Source organism: Onychomys torridus, chromosome 9 (genome assembly GCF_903995425.1).
Source record: "Onychomys torridus chromosome 9, mOncTor1.1, whole genome shotgun sequence".
Classification (NCBI taxonomy): domain Eukaryota; kingdom Metazoa; phylum Chordata; class Mammalia; order Rodentia; family Cricetidae; genus Onychomys; species Onychomys torridus.
Genome location: NC_050451.1, coordinates 54,204,885 through 54,227,188, shown reverse-complemented (window position 1 = coordinate 54,227,188; position 22,304 = coordinate 54,204,885). Strand labels below are relative to the sequence as shown.

At 45.7% G+C, this 22,304-nt stretch overlaps 1 protein-coding gene across 1 annotated transcript in view; it reads right to left on the bottom strand.

Annotated features, from left to right (window-relative positions):
* Positions 1-215: 215 nt before the first annotated feature.
* Positions 216-22,304, bottom strand: part of Nuggc (nuclear GTPase, germinal center associated) — a 45,314-nt gene continuing 23,225 nt past the window's right edge. The window contains exons 10-18 of the mRNA XM_036198519.1: positions 18,570-18,675; positions 17,642-17,775; positions 12,804-12,968; positions 8,511-8,668; positions 7,158-7,296; positions 5,843-5,951; positions 5,225-5,361; positions 2,557-2,647; positions 216-424 (exon numbers count right to left, since the gene is read on the bottom strand). Coding sequence (XP_036054412.1) covers positions 279-424; positions 2,557-2,647; positions 5,225-5,361; positions 5,843-5,951; positions 7,158-7,296; positions 8,511-8,668; positions 12,804-12,968; positions 17,642-17,775; positions 18,570-18,675 — 1,185 coding nt within the window. The 3' untranslated portion in view covers positions 216-278. The remainder of the gene's footprint in view (positions 425-2,556; positions 2,648-5,224; positions 5,362-5,842; positions 5,952-7,157; positions 7,297-8,510; positions 8,669-12,803; positions 12,969-17,641; positions 17,776-18,569; positions 18,676-22,304) is intronic.

Genomic DNA, 22,304 nt, shown 5'->3' with positions numbered 1-22,304 from the left:
TGTAAATATCAGTCCTTGGTGAAGGATGAGGTTCTTATCTCTAGAGCCCAAGAGTCCACTCAGTACTCAGGATGACATGTTTTTTTGCTGTAAAGGGAAATCATACCAGAAATAGTGATGTACTAGTTTTATGTTATATAGAAAGTCCAAGAGATAAGAAATGATCTTTATTCTGTTTCAACAACAACAACAACAACAACAACAAAAAAAAAAACAGTAATAATTCTGGTAATTTGCTCCAGGCTTATTTTCATCTCTTCAGATTTAAGTGCCCCAAACTAAAGTTTTGTTCCATGGGGGCCTGCTTTGCTGGGGGACATTTGCAGGAGGAAATCTTGCATGCTCCTCCGCAGCTGCGTATTCTCGGCAACCTCCCTCAGGCTTCTGTAAAGCTTTTCCATCTCCTTCTGTTCGCTCCTGACATCTACCAAGAAGCAAACACACATGTGCAGTCAATGTCTTCTCAAGAATGCCCCCTCCAGACAAAGCCCTCAGCCACCCTGTCACTTATAAGATCTGGAATAATCAGAGAATCCTGTCTCCTTGTTTCATAAGTAAAAAGCCAGGGAAGCCTGGGTCCAGAAAGGTCACACTTAAAAGGATCCTGCCCCTTAAAACACCCTGGGAGGCTGGCGAGCTGGCTTAGTGGCTAAAGGGGCTTATGCTTGCTCTTGCAGAGTATCCCATTTCAAGTTCCATCATCCACACTGGGCAGTATACAACCTCCAGGGGAATCCCATGCCTCTGGTCTCCAAGGAAACCCGCACTCACGTGTGTACACGTATGTACACACACACACACACACACACACACACACAGAGAGAGAGAGTAAAAATAAATCTTTTGAAAGAAGCCCTGGGAACCTTCTGGGTCCTCACTCAGGCCTCCTCAGAGCCTGGTGAGAGGAGACACAGGCAGAGGACACAGTCGGATCTGCCCACATCACCTCCAGACAGATCTCTCCTGTCCTTGCCCAACCTCGATTCCTAGTGAACTTGCTTTGCTTTCTTTTGGCATAGAAGATTTTCACTTTCCAATCTGCATTCTGATTATGTCCTCCTGTGGTGAGTTTGGTATTTGTTTTATATGTTTCCTTTGTTTTGTTTTGGTTTGGTTTGGTTTTGATTTGTTTGGCTAGATATTTGTGTGTTTTAACATTCTTGTGACTTTATTGTTAAGTGGGGTAAAAATGTGTGCTCTCCAGTCTTGAGGGATCCTTTCTGACAAACCAGGCAATACCTGAACGCAGTTTGCCATTTGACCCCCTTTATAACCTTGGCATCTGGCACAGTCTTCCCTCAGGATGTGCACTTGGTGTTGGTGGGGGAGAGAGAAAAAGGCTTCAACTAGGCAGGTAGAACTTAGATCAAACTCAGAGCAGTACCCTGTCTGCAAGGCCTGGACAGCTGGAAGACCTTCAGCAAGTATGATTTCCTTAAAGGCAATCTGTGACATAGTGAGTATATGAAACTCAAGTCCCCAGGGAGACTTCCTTCACAAATGGCTACATGCCACGCATGCTTTCCCACATGGCTTCCTTCTTCTCCCCAACACATGCTGGAGATTGCTCTTTACGGCCATGCCCTGGGCTGAGGAGCTTCCCAGCTTCCAGCAGTTGCTCCATTGCCCTCAAACCGTGTGTCCACCATAACCTGTGCTGTGCTCACAGAGGCGTGCATTGTCTTGCCTTGCAGTACTACCAACTGTGCTGCTCTCATAACCTTGTCTGTGCCGTTCTGTGCACACATGAGGCTGCTGAGAGGGCCAATGCCTAGATTCCTGGTATACTGAGCCTAAAGACAGGGGTAGTTTTGCTAGAAACTTCTCAATTACTTTTTCCCCACTTGGCCACCACCTCATTTGTATGAGGTAGTTTGATGAAGCTCTGGGCAGGGAAGGAAGGTGGAGCCACCTTCCCAGGGCTCTGGTATATCAGGAGACTCTTTTTCCTCTATCACCAGGAGATTCCTTCTTTTCCAAGGAGGCGGCATCTTGAAGAAAGGCTACGGAGACAGAGAGGAGCTTTGTGGGCTGCTGTTTGCCCGTTGCCATGGAAACTTGGGAGGAAGCATAGCCTAGGCTGTCTCTCTTTTTTTTTTTTCTGCATTGAAAAGACGGAGCAGTGACTAGTATCTCTGAGGACTTGGGAGACTTACATAAGACAGCATTCACCGAGTCCAAGTACTTGTCTTTGCTGAATGGGACAGTTATAATCATCATCTGCATAAGTCGTTCTAGAAATTCTCACTTTGATAGCTGTGCTTTACAATTTTTATTATTTATTTTAATATGTATGTGTGTTTTGCCTGCATACTTGTGTGTTCCATGTGTGTGCAGTACCCAAAGAGGTCAAAAGAGGGCATTGGATCACCTAGGACTAGAGATACAGATAGTTGTGAGTCACCCTGTGGGTGCTGGGAGTTGAACCTAAGTCCCCTGGAAAAGCAGCCAGTGCTCTTAACTGCTGGGCTATTTCTCCAGTCACACTTGGATGTCTTTGAATTCAGCCAGGGGCAACTACACAAATGCCCTCCCTTCAAGAGTTTCCCTACTTACCTGCAAGCTCCTTGTAGAGACCATCTCCTTGTGGGGCAGCAAGGGTCAGCATGGTAGTGATGCTTCCCTTGACCTTCTCAGTGATTCCATGCTACATGACAACAACATCACATCGGTTAGAATGGAGCAGCCTTGGGGGAAGCGAGTTATGAGAAATGAACCTCCCTGGACCCCCACCCCCCACCCCCCGGCTGGCGATGACCCCAGAGGTGTTATCAGCAGAAAAGCATTCCCACTGCTCCCACCTGCCTCTGCATCTCTTTCCCTGCCTGTGAGGACACATGGCAGGCTCTCTTCTGTAGGTGGCCCACTGAATCTGGAGCTAAAGGAGAGATCCAGCATCTCTACGCACAGTCCTCTCCTGCAGGAGTGCTGGGCAGGTATCTATTGGCATCGCTCTGTGCAGGACACCTTGTTTGACAGAATTGACTCTTCTCCCAAAGGCCTGAGAAATGTCTTCTTACTGTTCTCAACCCTCTGAGCACCTAAAACCATTGTCTGCCCTCTTCTGTTTCTTGTCTCCTGTGGCAGACACCAAGACTCTTTCTTCCAGCCTGGTGGACTCTAGTTTTGAACCCAGATCTCCTCAGTTCCTAGCCTTGTACTTCTTCTTCAATGTCGAACAAGGGAACAAGGGCCCCTACCTTGAGCTAGTAAATTAAGCACACTTGGCCTCAGCATCCTTGTCTGCAAGACCAGGGAGGGGAGAGCTACAGCTTCTTAAACCAGATGCAGCTACCTCACTACAGACTGAAGACAAATTAGCAAGCCACAGGTGGTGTTTTGAAGGAAAATGGTCTCCATGGGCTCCTAGTGAGCGCACATTTGGGAGTGTGGCCTTGCTGGAGGAGGTGTGTCACCGGGGGTGGGTTTTGAGGTTTAATAAGGTTCAAGTCAGGCCAGTGTCACTCTCTTCCTGCTGCCTGAGGATCAGGATGTAGAACTCTCAAGCTATCTCTCCTACACCGTGTCTGCCCGCATGCCGCCATGCTACCCCCCATGACGATAATGGACTAAACCTCTGAACCGTAAGCCAGCCCCAATTAAATGCTTTCCTCTATAAGAGTTGCCGTGGTCGTGGTGTCTCTTCACCGCAATGAAACTAAGACACTGCACAACTGATCAGTTTAGCAGAGACTGATTAATTCGGTAGAATAGTCTTCTGCTCTTCAGCTTATAAGAACATGATAAAGGAATCCACTTATTTTTATTTTTAGTTAGTTAGTTGACAGAAGAAGATGGCGCATGCCAAGGCACACAGATGGAACTGGAAGACAACCTGTAGAACTCAGTTCTCTCCTTTCACTATGTAGGTCCTAGGGATTGAACTCAGGCCACCAGGTTAGGCAGCAAGTGCCCAGAGGTCCGTTTTTAAAAACAGGAGTTTTTTCTCACATTAAATATGTGTAAAACAAAATTCCATCCGTTCAGAAGAACAAAAATATTTAAATAACTAAAAGTTGACTAATGTTCTTGATATTGGAAAAGGTCAGAGGATGGAGCACAAGATGATCTTACCCCCTTTGTATCTACATTTCTATGACTTAAGCTATATATGCACATGGTCAGTGTGTCAGTCTCTTCAGCGGCACTGTTTCATTGAGCACTTTAACGATCCAGTTTCTACATACTTGGTGGAGATCGGCTCTATAGCGCGTGGTCAGTTTCATACGTGTATTTCTGGACTATAGGATACAACGGTAACTGAGTGGGATCAAACAGATACTAGTAACCAAGGTAGCTTTCACCTAGTCCAAGGGAAGCTCCCTGCTTTATACAACAGAGACTAAAACTGAAGTGAGGGGAGTCGGGAAGAAGCAGGATCAACCGTCTCAGGGAGGTTCGTGAAGGGTTGGCCTGATGCTGCCACTATCTAGCTTCCTCTGGTGGGTGGAATGGAGGAGCCAGGGAGGGGCTCATGAAACTGTGATGAAGGTTTTCTATCACTCTGGAGGGAGGAGGTGGCAAGCCAAGAGACCTAGAACCAAGACATGTCCATCTGATGCATGCAAGCGACAGATACTTTGGTCCAAGAGGACCCTTAGGAACCACTTCAGAAACAGACAGGCTCAAACTTGAATCTGTGCCAGGTCCAACCACTCACTGACCTACGGTTATATTCTGACATTTACTTACCAAAGGTGTGTGGAGCTGAGCCATCTTCCTTATTAAAAGACACTATAGTTTTCGGATCACGCTACTGTTGGAGATACTGGCACCACGTCACCTGGTCCTGAACTCTATCTAGCTCTGCCTCTCAGTAGCTCTGATCTCTTGACTCATCTCTTCTGCCTGGGTTTGTGAATGCATAGAAGGGATACAGCAATAGTACCCGCCTCACAGACTAGCTGGGCATTTAGAGAGGGAATGTATACAAAGACCCAAGCACTCCCCTAACTATTATGACCCCTGTCCTATGGATGGCTTTGCAGAGAGGCATGACACAGGACAGAGCCGAAGGGGTTGTTTCTAAAGTCACAGCCCCTTGATGGAACCGACAGTAGTGCTTAGCGGCAGGGCAGAAAGGACGTGGAGCACTGTGGGCACTGGCTAGGCCCAGGGCGGAAGGCATCCAGCTCTGCTTGGCCCAGGTGTCTACTGTGTCTCCTGGACCAGCTCCCCACTTCCTCCCCCCCAGGACTGACCTCCCCCTGCAGACATAGAGTACCTTCAGTTGTTGAAACTGGTGCCGCATCCTCTCTTGAGCCCTCTCAAACATGCCCTCGGCCACCTGCCGCTCCACCCCTCTTCTGATGACGTCCTTCATTCTCTCACATGCTTTTTTACCAGTGATCTGAGCTGCCTCTGGGGGAAAGAAAAAAAAGAGAAAAAGCTAGACACAGTCACATGACAGCAGAGACTTGCTGGGAAACTGTGGCTTCAGAAGAAAACCCAGGCACACAAGCAAGCAAGCAAGCAGAAAACACATGTACATACATATAGAGAGAGACATGTCATGGGAAAAAAAAACCACCTGACTGAACTACACAGGTTACAAAATCACTTCCTCAAACAAACTCAAGGGGCCTGAGAGTTGACCCACGAGCATTTAAAGAGGCCACAAGTGAAAAGTGCATCCTAAGCTACAGCCCAGGGGCTCAGGCAATAGAGGGGCCCCTTGCTTCCTTTCCCTGCATCCTGCAACTGTTTCGGTGTGTAGGTTGAGAGTGTCACAAGAACTTAGGTTGGAGAGAGGGGTTCTCATAAAGGTGCCAGCAGAGCAGGAAGCTGATAGGAAATAGGATCCCGGGAAACCAGGAAGAGGAAGTGCCTCCTTGGGCTCCACCTTCATAGCAGGGCTTCAGGTCGCTTTGGATGGAGCTGCTGACAGACTCGTAGATCTTCCTCTTCCTGCGGAGGATGTGGCCCTCCAGGCCTCCCAGGATGGCACTTATCTGAGAAAGCATGTTAACACCAGGCCATTTGGGATGGTTCCTCTGACAGAGGCACTCAGGTGTGCCTATGTGTGTGCCACCCACCCCCCTGCCCTATGTCAGGATTGGCTGTTGTGATGACAAATACTGTCACCTTGACAGAATCTAGAATAACCAAGGAAACAAGCTTCTGTGATGTCTGTGAGGATTATGTAGATCAGGTTAACTGACCTATAGAAATCATACATTAAATGTCAGATTAACTGACCCAAAGAAATCATATATTCAATGTCAGGTCAACTGGTCTATAGAAATCATACATTAATTGTCAGGTTAACCGGTCTACAGAAATCATATACTAAATGTGGGTAACACCACTCCATTTAGTGGGGTCATGTACCAAAAGGAGAAAGCAAGGTTAGCACCGATATTCATCACTTACTGCTTCCTGAATGTGGGTGTGATGTGAGCAGCTGCCGCCATGATTCCCCCTCAGTGATGGCTGATACCCTCAAACTGTGAGCCAAGATAAACCCTTCCTTCTTTAAGAAACTAACACAGCTGCCCACAAGCCATCTCTACTGCTCGGCTGCCAGCTCCCTATGGGCAAGAACTCTATCCAAAGCATTGTTATTCCCTAAAGGAGCCCCACAGTACCCGGACTCTACAAAGTGTGTTCTAAGCAGAGCACAGACCCAGAGAAGGTCTTTGAGAGGCCAGGGGCACCAGCAGAATTCCTAGCACTGCCATGTGATTCCAGTTAGACCTGGAGGAAAGTGAGTCACAGGCGAGAGCCTGGAGTCGTCCACACTAGCAAACAACCTAAAACAATGATGGTAATAGTAATAACAGCAATGATGATGGCGATAATGGCTGACTTCTCCAAGCTTTGCTTCTTTGCCTCCTTCATGAAACTGGCCGAAATGATGGCGAGGTTAGTGACCATCTTATTATGGGATGAACATTTGTATACACTAAGTGTTCTGTGACTATCCTGGGGTGTGTGTCAACTTCACCACCTCAGATGCCCTGACTAATTGCTTCTCCATGGAGCAACGCTCTCCTGAGTGTCCTCTCCCTCCATGGTGGTCTTAGGACCTCTTCCCTCATCCCCATCCTGCCATGTCTTAGATCTCTCAGGGCACTGAAGAGAAGGATCCAGCCCCTCAACAACCCAGGGAGAAGAAAGCCATGGTTCATCTTCTCCACTCTCTTTGAGGAACATACCTCCTGGATTAGGAAGCCTCTCTTGTATCCGTCATATTTCCAGCCGTTTCTTATCCCAATTTCTGCCATCCTCTCTTCTAGGGAATGTTTGAAAGCATCTATGTGCAGCATGAGAGCAGAGCCAGTTGGCTTCCCATCCCTACAGAGGAAAGCAATGTACAGGTTAAGAGACCGCAGCGGTGGCTGTGAAACAAGCTGGTTACTTCTTTTAGTACTTTCAAGAAGAGAAACAAGTGGAAGGTAACAGTTATCGGGTCGCCCACAGTGTGCCAGACACTGAGCTCTTTGAGGCCTTTGGCCTCAGGGTCTATGTGGTCAGTTATGATGGTGCCTATTTTACAGATGAGAAAACTGGGGTACAGAGGTACCCAAGACCACACAACTCTCCTCAAAACTCACTGTCTGTGGACTGCCAGTGCTTGCATTAGGGCGGGTGAGATGTAAGGAAGTAAAAAGAAGTGGGAGGTTATCCCTTCAGCATATCTGAGAAGCAAGAAGCAGCAGGCAGCCAAGAAGAAAGCCTGCCTGAGCTTTGAATCCTGGGTTGTTGTTGTTGTTTTCCATGATCTGGTGACACTGGGGAAGTCTCACAGTCTCACCATGAAGGTCTGCTTGTTCATGTGTAGAGGACCAAAGCCACTCTGTAGAGTTACAGGAAGCATTTGACAATGCAAACAAACGCTGGTGCGCATAGCAGAGGTAGATTATCCTGAATGATGTGCTAAGTCTATCTGACAGGGTGCAGTAGAAGATGGTACGGCATGACCCAACTGTGTTTAAAGAACAGTGGGGACAGAGAAAGGATCCTTGGGGACAGGCTGCTGCACTGGGGATCTGAAGAACCTCTTTCTGATGATGGAGGGAGAGTTAGAGGTCAGGGAACAGGACTGGGGAAGGGATGCTGCCCACAACTCATGTCCGTGAGTATGCATGCACCAGAAGCAGACAGCATCCTCCCCAGGCCACTCTTTCTGTTAACACTTGGGGAAAGTTCTGAAGGCTTTGCGCTTGCTTTATTCCACACTCTCCAATCAAAATACCCTGTCCGAGGGCTCAGATCCCTAAGAAAACGAATCCCCTGCTGCACGTAGGAGATATTTGAAAAATAATGGCAATCATAATATTAGTCTGGAATCAACATCTCCATTTGTACCCCAGGTCACCATGGGAAATTTTTAAGTAAACCAAACCAAGACGGCTTTTGTGTTTTGCCAGAAGCAAAGCTTTCCTTCTCAAATAACCAGCTACTCTTTACACTCCCAGAGCCAAGAAAATAAATTATTAAATCCGAGACTCTGGCTTGATGTCCTGCAGATGTGTATTTATGAGAATGCAAGATGAAAGAGTCTTTACCTAAAAATGCCTCCAAACACAGGGTCGATCTGGTCGTAGATGGGCTGAGAGAGGGCTCCGTTCAGGTCGATTCTGGCCAGAGTCCTGGAGGCATAGACGCCATTTTTCAGGCAAACAGCTTTCAGGGTCTGGTGAAAACCTTGGTTTCCTCTACTCCGCTAGACAATTAAACAATGAATTAGCAAGTTAGTGGGAATTAACTGGAAAGTCACAGGGTCAGATTCTCATTGTCACTGGTCAAAGGTCATTACTAAGAATCCTGAGATGGAAATGGGTAGCTGGAGGGCTTCTCTCCAGGTGCCACCAAGCCCCTGCAGTCCCACAACCCACATATAAAATAACCACACAGACGCTTATATTATTTAAACTGCTTGGCTGTTAGCTCAGGCCTACCACTGTCTAGCTCCTACTCTTATATTTAGCCCATTTTTATTAATCTATAACTTGCCACATGGCTCGTGGCTTACCAGTACCTTACATCTCGCTTGTCATGGCAGCAGCTGGCAGGTCTCTCTCACCCAGCCTTTCATTTCCCATAATTCTCCTCCTCCTTGTCCCGCCTACCCTATCCTTTCTGCCTGGCTACTGGCCAATCAGCACTTTATTTATTTTAACCAATCAGAGCAACACATTTGACATACAAAACATCCCACAGCAGAAATGAGACAGCATGGTCTTTAAATACGTCCTTAATGCATTAATCAATCATGGTCACATCTCTAGGTTGACTGGGAGCCCTGCCTGGGTTTCCAAAGGGTCTTGGGTTCATGTCAATCACAAGCCTTTATGATGATGAATACTGATTGTCAACTTGATAGACTCTAGAATCACTTAGATAGTCTAGGCATGCTCAAGCTAACTCTAGATTAAGTTGACTGAGGTTCGAGGACCAACACTAAGTGTGGATGGCACCATTCTATCACCTGCAGTCCCAGAACGAAAACAAAGGAGAAAGCAAGTAAGTCACCAACATCTCTCTCTGCCACTCAGCTGCCTCACACCCCTGAAACCATGCCATCCCTGTCATGATAGACTGTACCCTCAAACTGTTAGCTAAATCAAGCCCTTCCTTTTTTAAAGTTGTTTTTCACGGGCATTTTGTCACCAATATACTAACTCACCTTTCCAGACAATTTGTGGTTTGTCTGTCTCCTTGCCTGCCAGTCTCTACTGCCTGGGAGTCAGACTGCTGAGTCAGGCCCAGCAGCCCACCCATCTTTATGTTCACATCTGACAATGGCTCAAATGGTGACTGAGAACCATTTGTTTAATGAGCAATTATGGGATAAATGAAAAAAAAAAATGTACTACAGACTAACAGTAAGGATATGTCTTGGAATCCCTGAGGGACAATACAAATTCTGTTGAATATTTAATGAAATACAGTAAGATGTATGCATCTTTAGTATTTTCCCCAGGCTAAAAGTCCAGAAATAAGAGGGAGAAATATTTACTATATAGTGAGAGCTGTAAGAAATATTAATCAATTTATCTAGATAGTGATCAAGTGAGGATGATCAAAATGTGTTTTCTGAAAGGTCAGTAGAGGGCATCATGAGCTCTACACAGTGACTGACTTTAAGAGACTGGCTACACAATAGGAAAATGCATAATACTATACACTACAATCTCTCTCCTTCCCTGTCCCCCCACTTCTAACATTCCAAACACTTGGCCTCCAGCTGGTGGTGTTTTCTGAGCACATCTTCTAGGACATGTGGTTTAACTAACAGAAGGGGGTCACTGGAGCCGGTTCTCAAGAGTGGTATTTGCTTCTGGTTCCTGCACCATCAAGGTGTTGAAAAGGCCATGCTGTAAGTTCCCGCCACCATCATCGAAAGAGATGTCCTAGCTCCATGCCTTCCTTGCCATGGTGGACTGGACCCGCTAAACCGGACGCCAAAACAAGCTCCTCCCCGAATAAGGGGCTTCACAGCCACAGGGGGGGGGGGGGTGGGGGTTATGCATGCAGTCATACGTACAGTTCAGAAAAATCCACTGTACCGCTCTCTTAGTTTCAGACCGTTAGGCTGTTTCATCATGTTACATAAGAGATGACAATAGTGTATAAATGTCCATCTCAACTTCTGACCACAAGGGAACATTGTTTATGTTGGGTGTACCACGAGCATGCTTATGGTGGCAGAGAAATGGGTCACTGCAGGGCCGATGGAGGGGGCAGTGGTAGGTGAAAGGCTGGAGAGGTCTGAGGATGCCTGACCACCCTTCCTTCTCAAGCAAGCTGCCTCAAAGAGCTACCTCTCCTGCAGGTCTATCCCCAGCGTCACTCACTCATTGACCTTTTACGATCTGGCTTATTCTTTTTTTTTTTTTTTTTTTTGAGCTGAGGATAGAACCCAGGGCCTTGCGCTTGCTAGGTAAGCACTCTGCCACTGAGCTAAATCCCCAACCCGATCTGGCTTATTCTACCATGAAGTAGAAACTACTGTCAAGAAACAGAGTCCCTGAACGTAGTGAGACAGGACTTAAAAGGAGAGTAAACACCCACCCTCTGTCACAGACTCTGACTGGGAGGATTTGGGGATGGTTTTGGCTATCACTTCCGACCCAGGGCTTTTCCTGAGGCTAGTCAGGCATGATTGGTGTTACATTCATCTGAATGAAGCTGAAGGACATATTTCCAAGGGTCCTAGCTGGCACAGAATGCAGGCTTTTCACCACATGTGGGAGATGTCACTCCTCTCCACACAGGAGGCTCACAGCCCTGCCACACATTTTCACTGCCAAGGCCCCAACTTTCAAAGTCATTTTAAAAACAGCTACAACATATTACTGGAGGCTTCCACCTCATCCTGCTGTGTGGATAGGTCACCACCTCTCCTTAAGTTAATGGGCATTATAGACTGAATCGCGACCCTTCCAAAGCCTAGGTGTCGGATTTCTAATAACCAATACTGTGTTTAGAGGTGGGACCTTTAAGGAGGTCATTAAGGGTAAGCGAGGTCTCAAAGGTGGAGCCCAAGTTCAATAGGATGGGAGTCCTTATGAGGGAGACACTAGTCATGCAGCATGTACACACACACACACACACACACACACACACACACACACACACACACATAGTGGGTAGCCATTCCAGCTTTGATCTGGAAGTTCCAACCCCCATTGATGCTTCGGTAACTGTCACGCCTACAAGGCAGGGCCGAGAGAGGACCCTGAAGACCTGAGATCCAGATGTACTGACTTTCTTGGTTCATGGACCCTGGACACTGGAGGTAGACTGAGCAGAGTTCTCCAGAGAACACCGCCGGACTGCGCCATCCCTTTCCCAGACCCTGCAACCTACCCCTTCATTTGTAAGTTACCCCACAAAATAAACCTCCCTTTTAACTACGTGGAGTGGCCTTAATAATTTCACCAATAACACACACACACATACACACACACACACACACACACACACACACACACACACAGACAGAGAGAGAGAGAGAGAGAGAGAGAGAGAGAGAGAGAGAGAGAGAGAGACTGTAAGGGCACCATGAGCAGGCCACTGTCTTCATGTCAGGGATATATCTCTCAGCAAACACTGCCAACATCTGACCTCCTGAGCTGTGCCTGTTACTCAAGACACCCTCGTGCCTTGTCACCTCGTCATGGCTGCCTGAGCAAGTGACAGGATGGGGATACTAGGTGTCTGCCCTGAATATCTCCTGGCATTGATGCCATTGTCAGTTATGGTAGACAGAGAAGCATCTTGCTTGGCATAAGTAGTTTTCTGTACCAGTCAGTTGTGTGGGTTCTTTCAAAGATGGAGCTGGGTAGATGCAGGGTAGAATTCTGTGTGCGAATCTATGAGAGTCTGTTAAAAGGGTATCAAGGATTTATTAAGATATAAAATGGGGAGAAAATACACTCATGTATACAGAACAAAGTAAACAGTCACCATGGTCCTCCATTCTGCCTGGGGGTGAACTGCAGCCTTAACCTTCCCCACAAGCCACAAGTGAGTGAACAATCCTCTATGGAGAGGGTTTCCTACATAGAAGTTTCACCCTTTCCCTACTGCTGTCTGTTTGCTTGCTTGCTTGCTTTTGATTTGGAGTTTTTGAGATAGTAGTCCCCCCGAACTAGTTGGGACATTACTCCATAACCCAGGTTAGCCTGGGACTCCCATCAATCCCCCAAAGTGGCAAGACTATGGGTGTGAGCAAACCATGTCTTGCTTTCTTCTAGCTCTTTCTAGAAAGCAAGGTGATAGTGGAAGAGGCATTTGGAGATCAAGGTGACCTTGCTAAAGAGCACAGATGTTCCCTGGAAAAGGCCACTCACCACCAGGCATGTCCTGAGGATACCGCGGTAGGAAGCCCTGGCCACCTGGACCCCTGCCTTCAGGGGCTGCTCCATGAGAGCAAAGCACTGCTCCATAGCCTTCTCCAGCAGCTCCATCTTCTCCTCCACAAATCGCCGCAGGCCACCCATGTTCAGGTGTTCAGTCTAGGGACAAGGTCACAAGGAGCATCAGAGTTCCGAAGCTCTGTTCCCATGGAAACCCGTCACCAGCACAAGCTTTAACTTGCAGTTCACCCAGAGTAGATTTATCCTTATTATCCCCAGAAGGCATCCTCAGTGCACAACCTTGGGTTTCTTAGCATGGAAAACAGAACAAAAATTAGTGTTGCAACTTATTTGGGGTGTAAAATCCAGCAGGCTATGTAGGGAAGTAACTGTCTGAATACTGTCTGTACTCTGGTTTCTCTTCATATTGCAGGAATCTTTCTTCTTGTTACCATATGACAATTCAATTATTATGAAAACAAAATTTGGACACCAGCAGGAGTAGAATCGAGACAAGACAGGGCATCAAGGTTAATATGATCAAAATACATTATATGCATGTATGAAATGTCATAATGAGACTCATTAGCATGTATGACTAATAAATGCTAATATAAAATGTAAAAATATTTTAAAAGAAAAAAGTTTTCTTAATGCCATCTGAATTGACAAGCATTTAATGGTCTTTGGCTTTGCACAAAGCAGTTTTTGAGGTAGTGTTGCTCAGACTTCAATGTGCCTTCAATTTTAAAATCTGAAGGCCAAAGATTCTGTGTTCCTAGTCAGCCTCTAAGTGAACTGTGTTGTGGAATATTAGTTGAAGATGTGTTACATTTGTTTATGCTGTGGAACATTTGTTTAATGATGCAAAGATGTGTTGCATTCTTTTATGTTGCATTTGTTTAACTCTGTGAAGCTGTGATGCTTTGCCTGTCTAAAAAACACTGATTAGTCTAATAAAGAGCTGAACGGCCAGTAAGCAGCAAGGCAGGAGAAAAGATAGGCACGGCTGGTAGGCAGAGAGAATAAATAAGAGGAAGAAGGAGATCTAGGAACAAGAAAAGAAGAGAGAGGACACCAGGGGCCAGCCACCCAGCTACACAGCCAGCCACAGAGTAAGAAGTAAAGAAAGATACACAGAAATAGAAAAGGGTAAAAGTCCAGAGGCAAAAGGTTGATGGGATAATTTAAGAAAAGCTGGTAAGAAATAAGCCAAGCTAAGGCCGAGCATTTGTAAGTCATAATAAGACTCTGCGATTTATTTGGGAGCTGGGTGGCAGGCCCCAAAAGAGTAAAAAAAAAAAAAGCAACCGACAACAGAACTGATCTGGACCTTCAACCAAACTTTGAAGAGCAAAGCTATAAGATCATAGAAATAAAGGCAGGATCCGGTTTTCACAGAAGAAGGCTGCTGATTGAGGAAAACAACACACTCAGCCACGCACTGTATGACAATGTTTTCTGCAACAATGGACTACCTAGGTGGTAGTGCCCTCATGACAGGGTGATAATGACAGGACCTAGGTGTGTGGGAGGCTATCCATCTGGATGAAAAGACCCACTGTGAGGTTGACACAATGATAAGGTTGATAAGGACACACTTCTCAGAACAAATCCCTGTTGCAAAGTACTAGATATAAAGAACCGTAAGAGGGGAAGCCGGACCTTTGTATGAACAAGTCCATTGAAATGTCATGACCAGCTTCTTATTGATCCTACAAATAATTACTTCACCCAAATCTAAACTTTTGCTTAGAAACACAGTCTTGAAAATGGTGATGAAGCACATGCATTATAGGGTTGATTTCTCTCTTTTTCAGGAATCCACGGGCACTGACAGAACTCTTGTCTTCCAACTTTCCATCAAAGAATTGAGACCTATATTGGAGGCCAAGGAACTTTCAGGAAAGCTGCAGCAGTTCCCTGAGACCTCCCTCGGTGACATTCTCATCAGCCTCTGCCCCATGTGTCTTGTGTAGCTTAGGTTTGGAGGCAAGGATGAGCCCCCAAGAGGCTGCACCTCTGACTAAGCAAAGAACAGCAAACAGGGAGAGGCACTTCCGGGTTTGGTCCCAAAATACCCTGTCCTTGTGTTTGTAAAACAAGCCGCCCACACACGGCATCGCATTGGATTTATTTTCCATCGGCACTTCCAAAAGCAATCTTGTGTTGGGCAAAAAGGCAGATTTCACCCTGCAGAAATTTTTTCTGAGAATTGGAAGGTCAGACCCAACCCCAGCCATTTCAGAGGACAATAGTCAAATCAGAAAAGGGAAGGAAAAAAATCTCAGATGCCAGGAGTTTGTTTTTTGTTTTGTCTCATGCAGCTAAAACCAAACAAAGCCTAAGAAGCACGGCAAACAAACAGCTATGTTCGGTCCCCTCTTTTGCAGAGTCTCTCAAATCAGGGCGTCCAGCCAACTTGCGGCTCTGCTTATTTTCACACTGAGGTCAGGTCCCCTGTCTCTGCCTATCCTTGCCACCTGTCAGGCTCACCCAGCCTTCCTTTCCCCAGGCCAGGACCAGCCCCAGGACCTCTCCCAAGAGCCTGCTTAGCCCCTCCCTTTCCCAGACTAGTTGATCTGATGGTCAAACCCAAGAGTAGAAACAGGCCACAGGCAGCTGAGACCAGCAAAGGCTGTGTACTCAGAACTCCTATGGATTCAGTTTGGGGGAGAAGGCCCCGTGTGGTTAGTTAAAGATTCATCATTGGCTTTCTCTGCCTGGTTAAAGGTGAGGGAAACTAATCATCATGCCCTGGCCAGTTGGAGCTGTTGGTCTCATAAGTTGTCCAACTTCCTGGCTTGTGACTAGAGATAGCCATCTGATCTCTGCTGAGTCTTCAGACCCGGAGACAGAAGGTTGGCTTCCTGACTGGTACAGAGGGTAGGGGGCCGGTTTGCTGGCCACCTTACAGTAGGGTGTGAGTCTGGGTTCTGTTTTCACATCCAGTCTGGTTGATGTCTGAACATTCAGTCTCTTAGGAAGAAACAACACAGTTAGTGACTGAGTGAAGGGGCTTTTTCTCCCTAAGTCTCCAAGTTGGGGGGGGGGGGTCATCTATCAAAGAGAAACCTGTCCATTTCTGTAACAAAACACATAATTTTTACCTGGACAATCCAAAGGTCTGCACTCTAGACTGTGAAGATAAATGTCTGAACTTTTGCTGAACACTCCCCTCTCCAGTCTCCTTTCTTTCACGGTATCACTGCACTTCCTGTTACATTCCAATGACGCATGCCCCCCCACAGGCTTGTGTGTTTGTTTGGGAAGGCCGTGGAACCCTTTGGACATGGGGCCTAGCGGAACCACACAGGGCCCTAGGTCTGCAGAGGTGGACCTTAAGGGATATAGGGCAGCCTCCCTTCTACTCAGAGCTCCCTGTCGCCTGTTTGGCCGCCAAACTGTCAGCAAGCTGAGCTGCAAGTGCCCCCCCCACCGTGGCAGACGGTGGCCCTTGAACTGCCAGCCAGAATAGACCTTCCTACCTTCAGTTTTATTTTTTTAGGGGGTTTTTGTCATTGGTGTTTTTCCTACCAGCGACAAGGAAGATAATATAGACTGGGATTCTGAAAGCAAGTTGGAGAAAGAAGCCCCTAAGGGCCAGTTAAGGTTTATACAGCACAACACTGATATGGATATCCTGTATGAGTCAGCTAAAGCGTGGACATCCAGGGGCCTAAGAGTCAGCACAAAATGGCTGATGCCTGGATGTCTGAGGATGCCAAAAGATATAGAATCTGTTATATAACTATTTGGGGACAGAGCTCTTCTTGTCTGTGTATCTGCATGACTCTGACCTTGAGGTTGGAGCCTCCAGCCTTTGCTTTTGTCAGCCTGTATTTGTCGCTCAGCTACCTCCGTGTGGTCTGTGAGCTGGTCTACACATGGGCCTGTGCCCTGCCTTTACATGACCCTGTGTGCCTGTCTGTGCCCGGGTGCCCGCTAGCAGCCTTCACCTGATGTGAATCAAGAGTTCTTATCTGCCTTTGCATCCTCACAAACTCTCCAACCTCCGGAAGCCCTCCTGCTTTCCTGGCATGGGAGCAAGGGCCTCACAGCATACCAAGACACAAAGGGAACAATCCACGGACAGATGAGCCATCGTTCAGACTGCAAGCATCATCTCTAAATCAATAAAGGGTAGATTGTCTGCAAGCCAAGTCACCCAGTCATCATTTAAATACATCCCATCTTGTTTAAATCTCAGGAGAAATGCCAAGTATCTAAGTATTGTGACATGTTCCTTTCAATATGCCTGTCCAGGTAAAGTATTCTTCCGTTCTCTTATACCCCAAAGGTATGATTTTATCCTTTTGTCCTCATTGTCTCCTCTTAGACTCTAAAGCCTCTACATCTTCATCTGACAGGAAAAGAAGAGAGTACCCTAAGTTCATTTCCTGGCATGGCAAAGGGGAGGCCCTGCTGTTCCAGTTTGCCATCTTCCACTGTGAGAAACACTATGACCAGCTAGGGGAGGAGAGGGTTTATTTATGTAAAGGTCCCAGTCCACGGCAATGGAGGGAAGCCAGGAACCACAGCAGAGATCTTGGAGGGATGCTGTGTGCTGGCTGCTCCATCTGGCGTACTCAGCTATGTTTCTCATACAGCCCAGGCCCCCTATCTAGGGGTGGCAATGCCTATAGTAGGCTGGGACTCCCACATCAAGAAAATGTTCCCTCAGACATGCCAACAGGCCAATCTGATGGAGGCAGTTCCTCGCTGAGGTTTCCTCTCCCCAGGTGTGTAAGGTTGACAACTGAGCTAACTACAATGCATGCCTAAGGTGGAGTACAAGACAAGGTATAAGACAGCTCAGGGGTCTTCCTTACCAGCAGGCTTTCCTCCGAGCTGAAAGTGTCTGTGAGGAGCAACAGCCCAAAGGATTCAGTGACAAACTTGGTCACCAGCCTCCTCTTCTTGTCCAGGAGCCTTTTCCTAATATATTCTCTTAACTTGGGGATTTCTGGAATTCACAAGCAACATAAATATTGATGAGACCAGGCATTTATAGCAATAGAATTCATAGAGGTAGTTCATGAAGTAGTTCCCCTGGCTTAGGGAACATGTCACATTTCTGCACCTTAATTAACTACCATACGTTCACCTATGTACACATCCATTAAGACTTGTGTGGACACCACCCCAAAGGCTCAGACTAAGACCCAACTTGTACCCTCCCTCGTTCAGCCTCCATGAGCCCTTGGGTACCCATGGGCCTCAGGAGTCTCTAGCCTTCCTTTGTGCTCATGGCCAACACCGTAAGTCTGGTTTTCCCTCTAATCTTTGCACATGGATGAGTATTAGCTCCTTATTTAGACTCAAATGATGGAAAGAAAGGAGCCATGCCTTCTATTTTCCCTGCCTCACAGACAAACATGCAATACATATTCATTAACTATGTCTGATGCCCACAGCTGGGTAATTAAAGAATCACAAGCCATACACTAGGGAAATGACAACCCAGTGCCTTGACTCTAACTAACTCTGGTAAAATTTGGAAGAGAGAAGAATTCTGGTCTCAGACACACAGCAATACAAGGAGAAAAAAAATTATTACACACACACACACACACACACACACAGCACATAAAGCATGCTAGTAGGTATAGAAACTATGGTAAGTGGGAATAAAACTTTCCTGTGGCATGGAAAATTCTAGAGCAGGATGCTTAGCATGCCAAGCTTATTCTTTCGAATGTTAGTGGTTGAGGTTAAAAAAAAAAAAGAAAGAAAGAAAGAAAGAAAGAAAGAAATTACCACTTTCTTCCTCAGTAAGGAAGGCCCGCTGCCAGTATTCATGAGCGCTGACTGTGTACACCAGATCTGAGGCTTCCAGGACCTTGGAGTCAGCAGGCAGTTTCCTCTGCAGTAAAGGAGACATGTAGAGAGCAGAAGAGGTCAAGTGTGGAGGAAGAAGCACCACAGAGGCCCCAGAGGAGCCCTGGCAACCTCAGCTTATTGACTTTCAGTTCTGCAAGAGTGTTTAGGGAACAGACATGGGCGAATGTGTGTGTGTGTGTGTGTGTGTGTGTGTGTGTGTGTGTGTGTGTGTGTGTGTGTGTTTATAACTGTGTGCACCTACATGTTGAGATCAGGCGTCAATGTTAAGTATTTTCCTTAATTGCTTTCCACATTGTTATTACTATTACAGTTAGGATTACGATAACTATTACTATCAATTACTATCAATATTACTTGAGTCCCAGTCTCTCACTGAACCGGAAGCCTACAGATTCAGATACAATGGCTGCCAGCACGCCTCAGGGCTCCTTCCTGCGCCAGGATTTCAGACACTCACCACCGCGCTCAGCTTTTTATGAGGGTGCCTGGGGTCCAAAGCCAGGTCCTGCTGCTTCCATAGTAAGGGCTTTACCAAGTAAGTCACCTCCCTGCCCATATCATTCCTATGGTAAATTTTGCCAGCTGTCCACTCCTAGCAGGGCCACAAGGAAACTGACGTGTGAACAACATTCTCTTAACTACAAAGTTAAAATTTCAGTTATAGCAGGAAATGCATAGAGAAAAAGGACTCAAATGTAAGCATACAGAGAAGGATCCTGTTTAGGAAAATAAATGTTCCCAAGTAATATGGGACTGGGGGTGGGGCTCAGCAGTGGAGTGTGTGCTTAGCATGTGTGAGGCCCTGGACTAAGTCCCAGAACCAAACACTAAAAGCCCAGAAATATGCATTGTTGGCAGAGGTAAGCTGAAACCAACGTATTCCCGCTTCTGAGCACTGGTTGTCATGTGGCTTCCCACCTCTGTCTGAGTGGCACTGGCGGGTACCCTGGCGATGCTGGGGGTGTTTACAGCACAGGAGTTGGCACATAGTGCAAATCAGGAGGGTGAGGCACTACTGTTTTGTTTCATTTTTTTTAAACATCCAGTTTTTTAAACATTTCCCAGCACAAGACCAGGCACAGAAATATCCTATAAAAACAAAACTTTCTGCATGTCCTTTAAAAGTTGAAGTTTCCTTTTAAAACAAGTTTTCATACAGTCTTTGACAATTTCATGCAATGTGCTGGGTTTGTTTGTTTGTTTTTCAAGACAGGGTTTCTCTAAAGTAATAACCCTGGCTGTCCTGGAACTCTCTTTGTAGATCAGGCTGGCCTGGAACTCAAAGAGATCCGCATCTATCTGCCTCTGCCTCCTGAGTGCTGGGATCAAAGTCCTGCACCACCAGGCCTGGCCATACAATATGTTCTAATCATATTTACCTACAACTCCTAACTCCTCTCAGCTCCCAGATCCACCAAAGTTTCTTACTGAATAATCATCCTTATTTCAATATGAAGTAATTTATTTTTAACGTTGAGATCTATACCTATATCCCTAGATTCTCTGGGATTTTATCATTAAGAGATGGTAGATTTTAAAGACCATTTCTGCATCTAGTGGGATCACGTGGTTTCTGTTCTGGAGTCTCTGAGGTGGTGAATTAAAATACTGGTTTACACATGTGAACTATGCCTGGGTCTCTGGGATGAAGCAACTTAGTCTTGGTGGATGGCTTTGTTGATGTGTTCTTGAAGTTGATTTTAAGTCTTTTACTGGTACCGCTCTAATTCAAAGTCCTTCGACACAATGAGAGGAGTGCCCAGGGGGAAATTCTCAGCACTGAGTGCCTGCATAGAGAAATTAGAGAACTCTCATACCAGTGACTTAACAGCAACTGAAAGCTCTGGAAGCAGACACACCCAACAGGAATAGATGGCAGGAAATAATCAAACTCAGGGCTGAACCAATAAAATAGAAATGAGAACAATACAAAGAATCAATGAGACAAGGAATTGGTTCTTTGAGAAAATCAACAAGATAGATAAACCATTATCCAAACTAACTAAAAGGCAGAGAGAGAATTTCCAAATTAACGAAACCAGAAACAAAAAGGGGGACATTACAACAGACCCCGAGGAAATCCAGAGGATCATGAGGTTATACTTCAGAAACCTGTACTCCACAAACTTGGAAAATCTAAAAGAAATGGACAATTTTCTCAATATACACCATGTATCAAAGTTAAATCAAGATCAGATAAACAATTTAAATAGACCCATAACCCCCAAGGGAATAGAAGCAGTCATTAAGTCTCAAAAAAAAAAAAAAAAGCCCAGGGTCAGATGGTTTTAGAGCAAAATTCTACCAGACCTTCAAAGAAGAGCTATTATCAATAACCCTCAAATTACTCCATAAAATAGAAATAGAAGGAATGTTGCCAAATTCATTTTATGAGGCTACAATCACCCTGATATCCAAACCACACAAAGATTCCACAAAGAAAGAGAACAACAGACTAATTTTCCTCATGAACATAGATGTAAGAATACATAACAAGAGCCAGCGGTGGTGGTGCACGCCTTTAATCCCAGCACTCGGGAGGCAGAGCCAGGCGGATCTTTGTGAGTTCGAGGCCAGCCTGGGCTACCAAGTGAGTTTCGGGAAAGGCGCAAAGCTACACAAAGAAACCCTGTCTCGAAAAAAATATAAAAAATACGTAACAAAATACTCGCAAACCAAATGCAAGAACACATCAAAAAGATCATCCACCATAATCAAGTGCATTTCATCCCAGAGATGCAGGGATGGTTCAACATATGAAAATCTGTCAATGTAATAATTCGCCATGTAAACAAACTGAAAGAAAAAAACAGTATGATCATCTCATTAGATGCTGAAAAAGCCTTTGACAAATCTAGCACTCCTTCATGATAAAGGTCTTGGAGAGATCAGGAATACAGGGAACATACCTAAACATAATAAGAGCAAGCCGATAGCCAACATCAAATTAAATGGAGAGAAACTTAAGGGATCCTACTAAAATCAGGAGCAAAACAAGGCTGTCTCCTCTCTCCATCTCCATTCAATATAGTACTTGAAGTTCTAGCTAGAGCAGTCAGACAGCTAAAGGAGACCAAGGAGATACAAATTGGAAAGGAAGACGTCAAAGTATCACTAATTGCAGATGATACAGTAGCATACATAAATGACCCCAAAAGTTCTATCAGGGAACTCCTAGAGCTGATAAATACCTTCATCAGAGTGACTAGATACAAAATTAACTAAAAAGAAAAAAATCAGTAGCCCTCCTATATACAAACAATAAAGAGTCAGTGAAAGAAATCAGGGAAACAACACTCATCATAATAGCCACAAATAACATAAAAGATCTTGGTGTAATTCTAACCAAGAAAGTAAAAGACCTGTATGGCAAGAACTTCAAGTCTTTGAAGAAAGAAATCAGAAAAGATATCTGAAGAAGGAAAAAGATCTCCCATGCTCATGGGTCAGTAGAATTAGCATAGCAAAAATGGTCATCTTACCAAAAGCAATCTACAGATTCAATGCATTCCCCATCAAAACTCCTTCACAATCCTTTACAGACCTTGAAAGAACAATATTCAACTTCATATAAAAAACAGGATAGCTAAAGCAATCCTATAGAATAAAAGAACTCTTGGAGGTATCACCATCCCTGATTTCAAGCTGAAC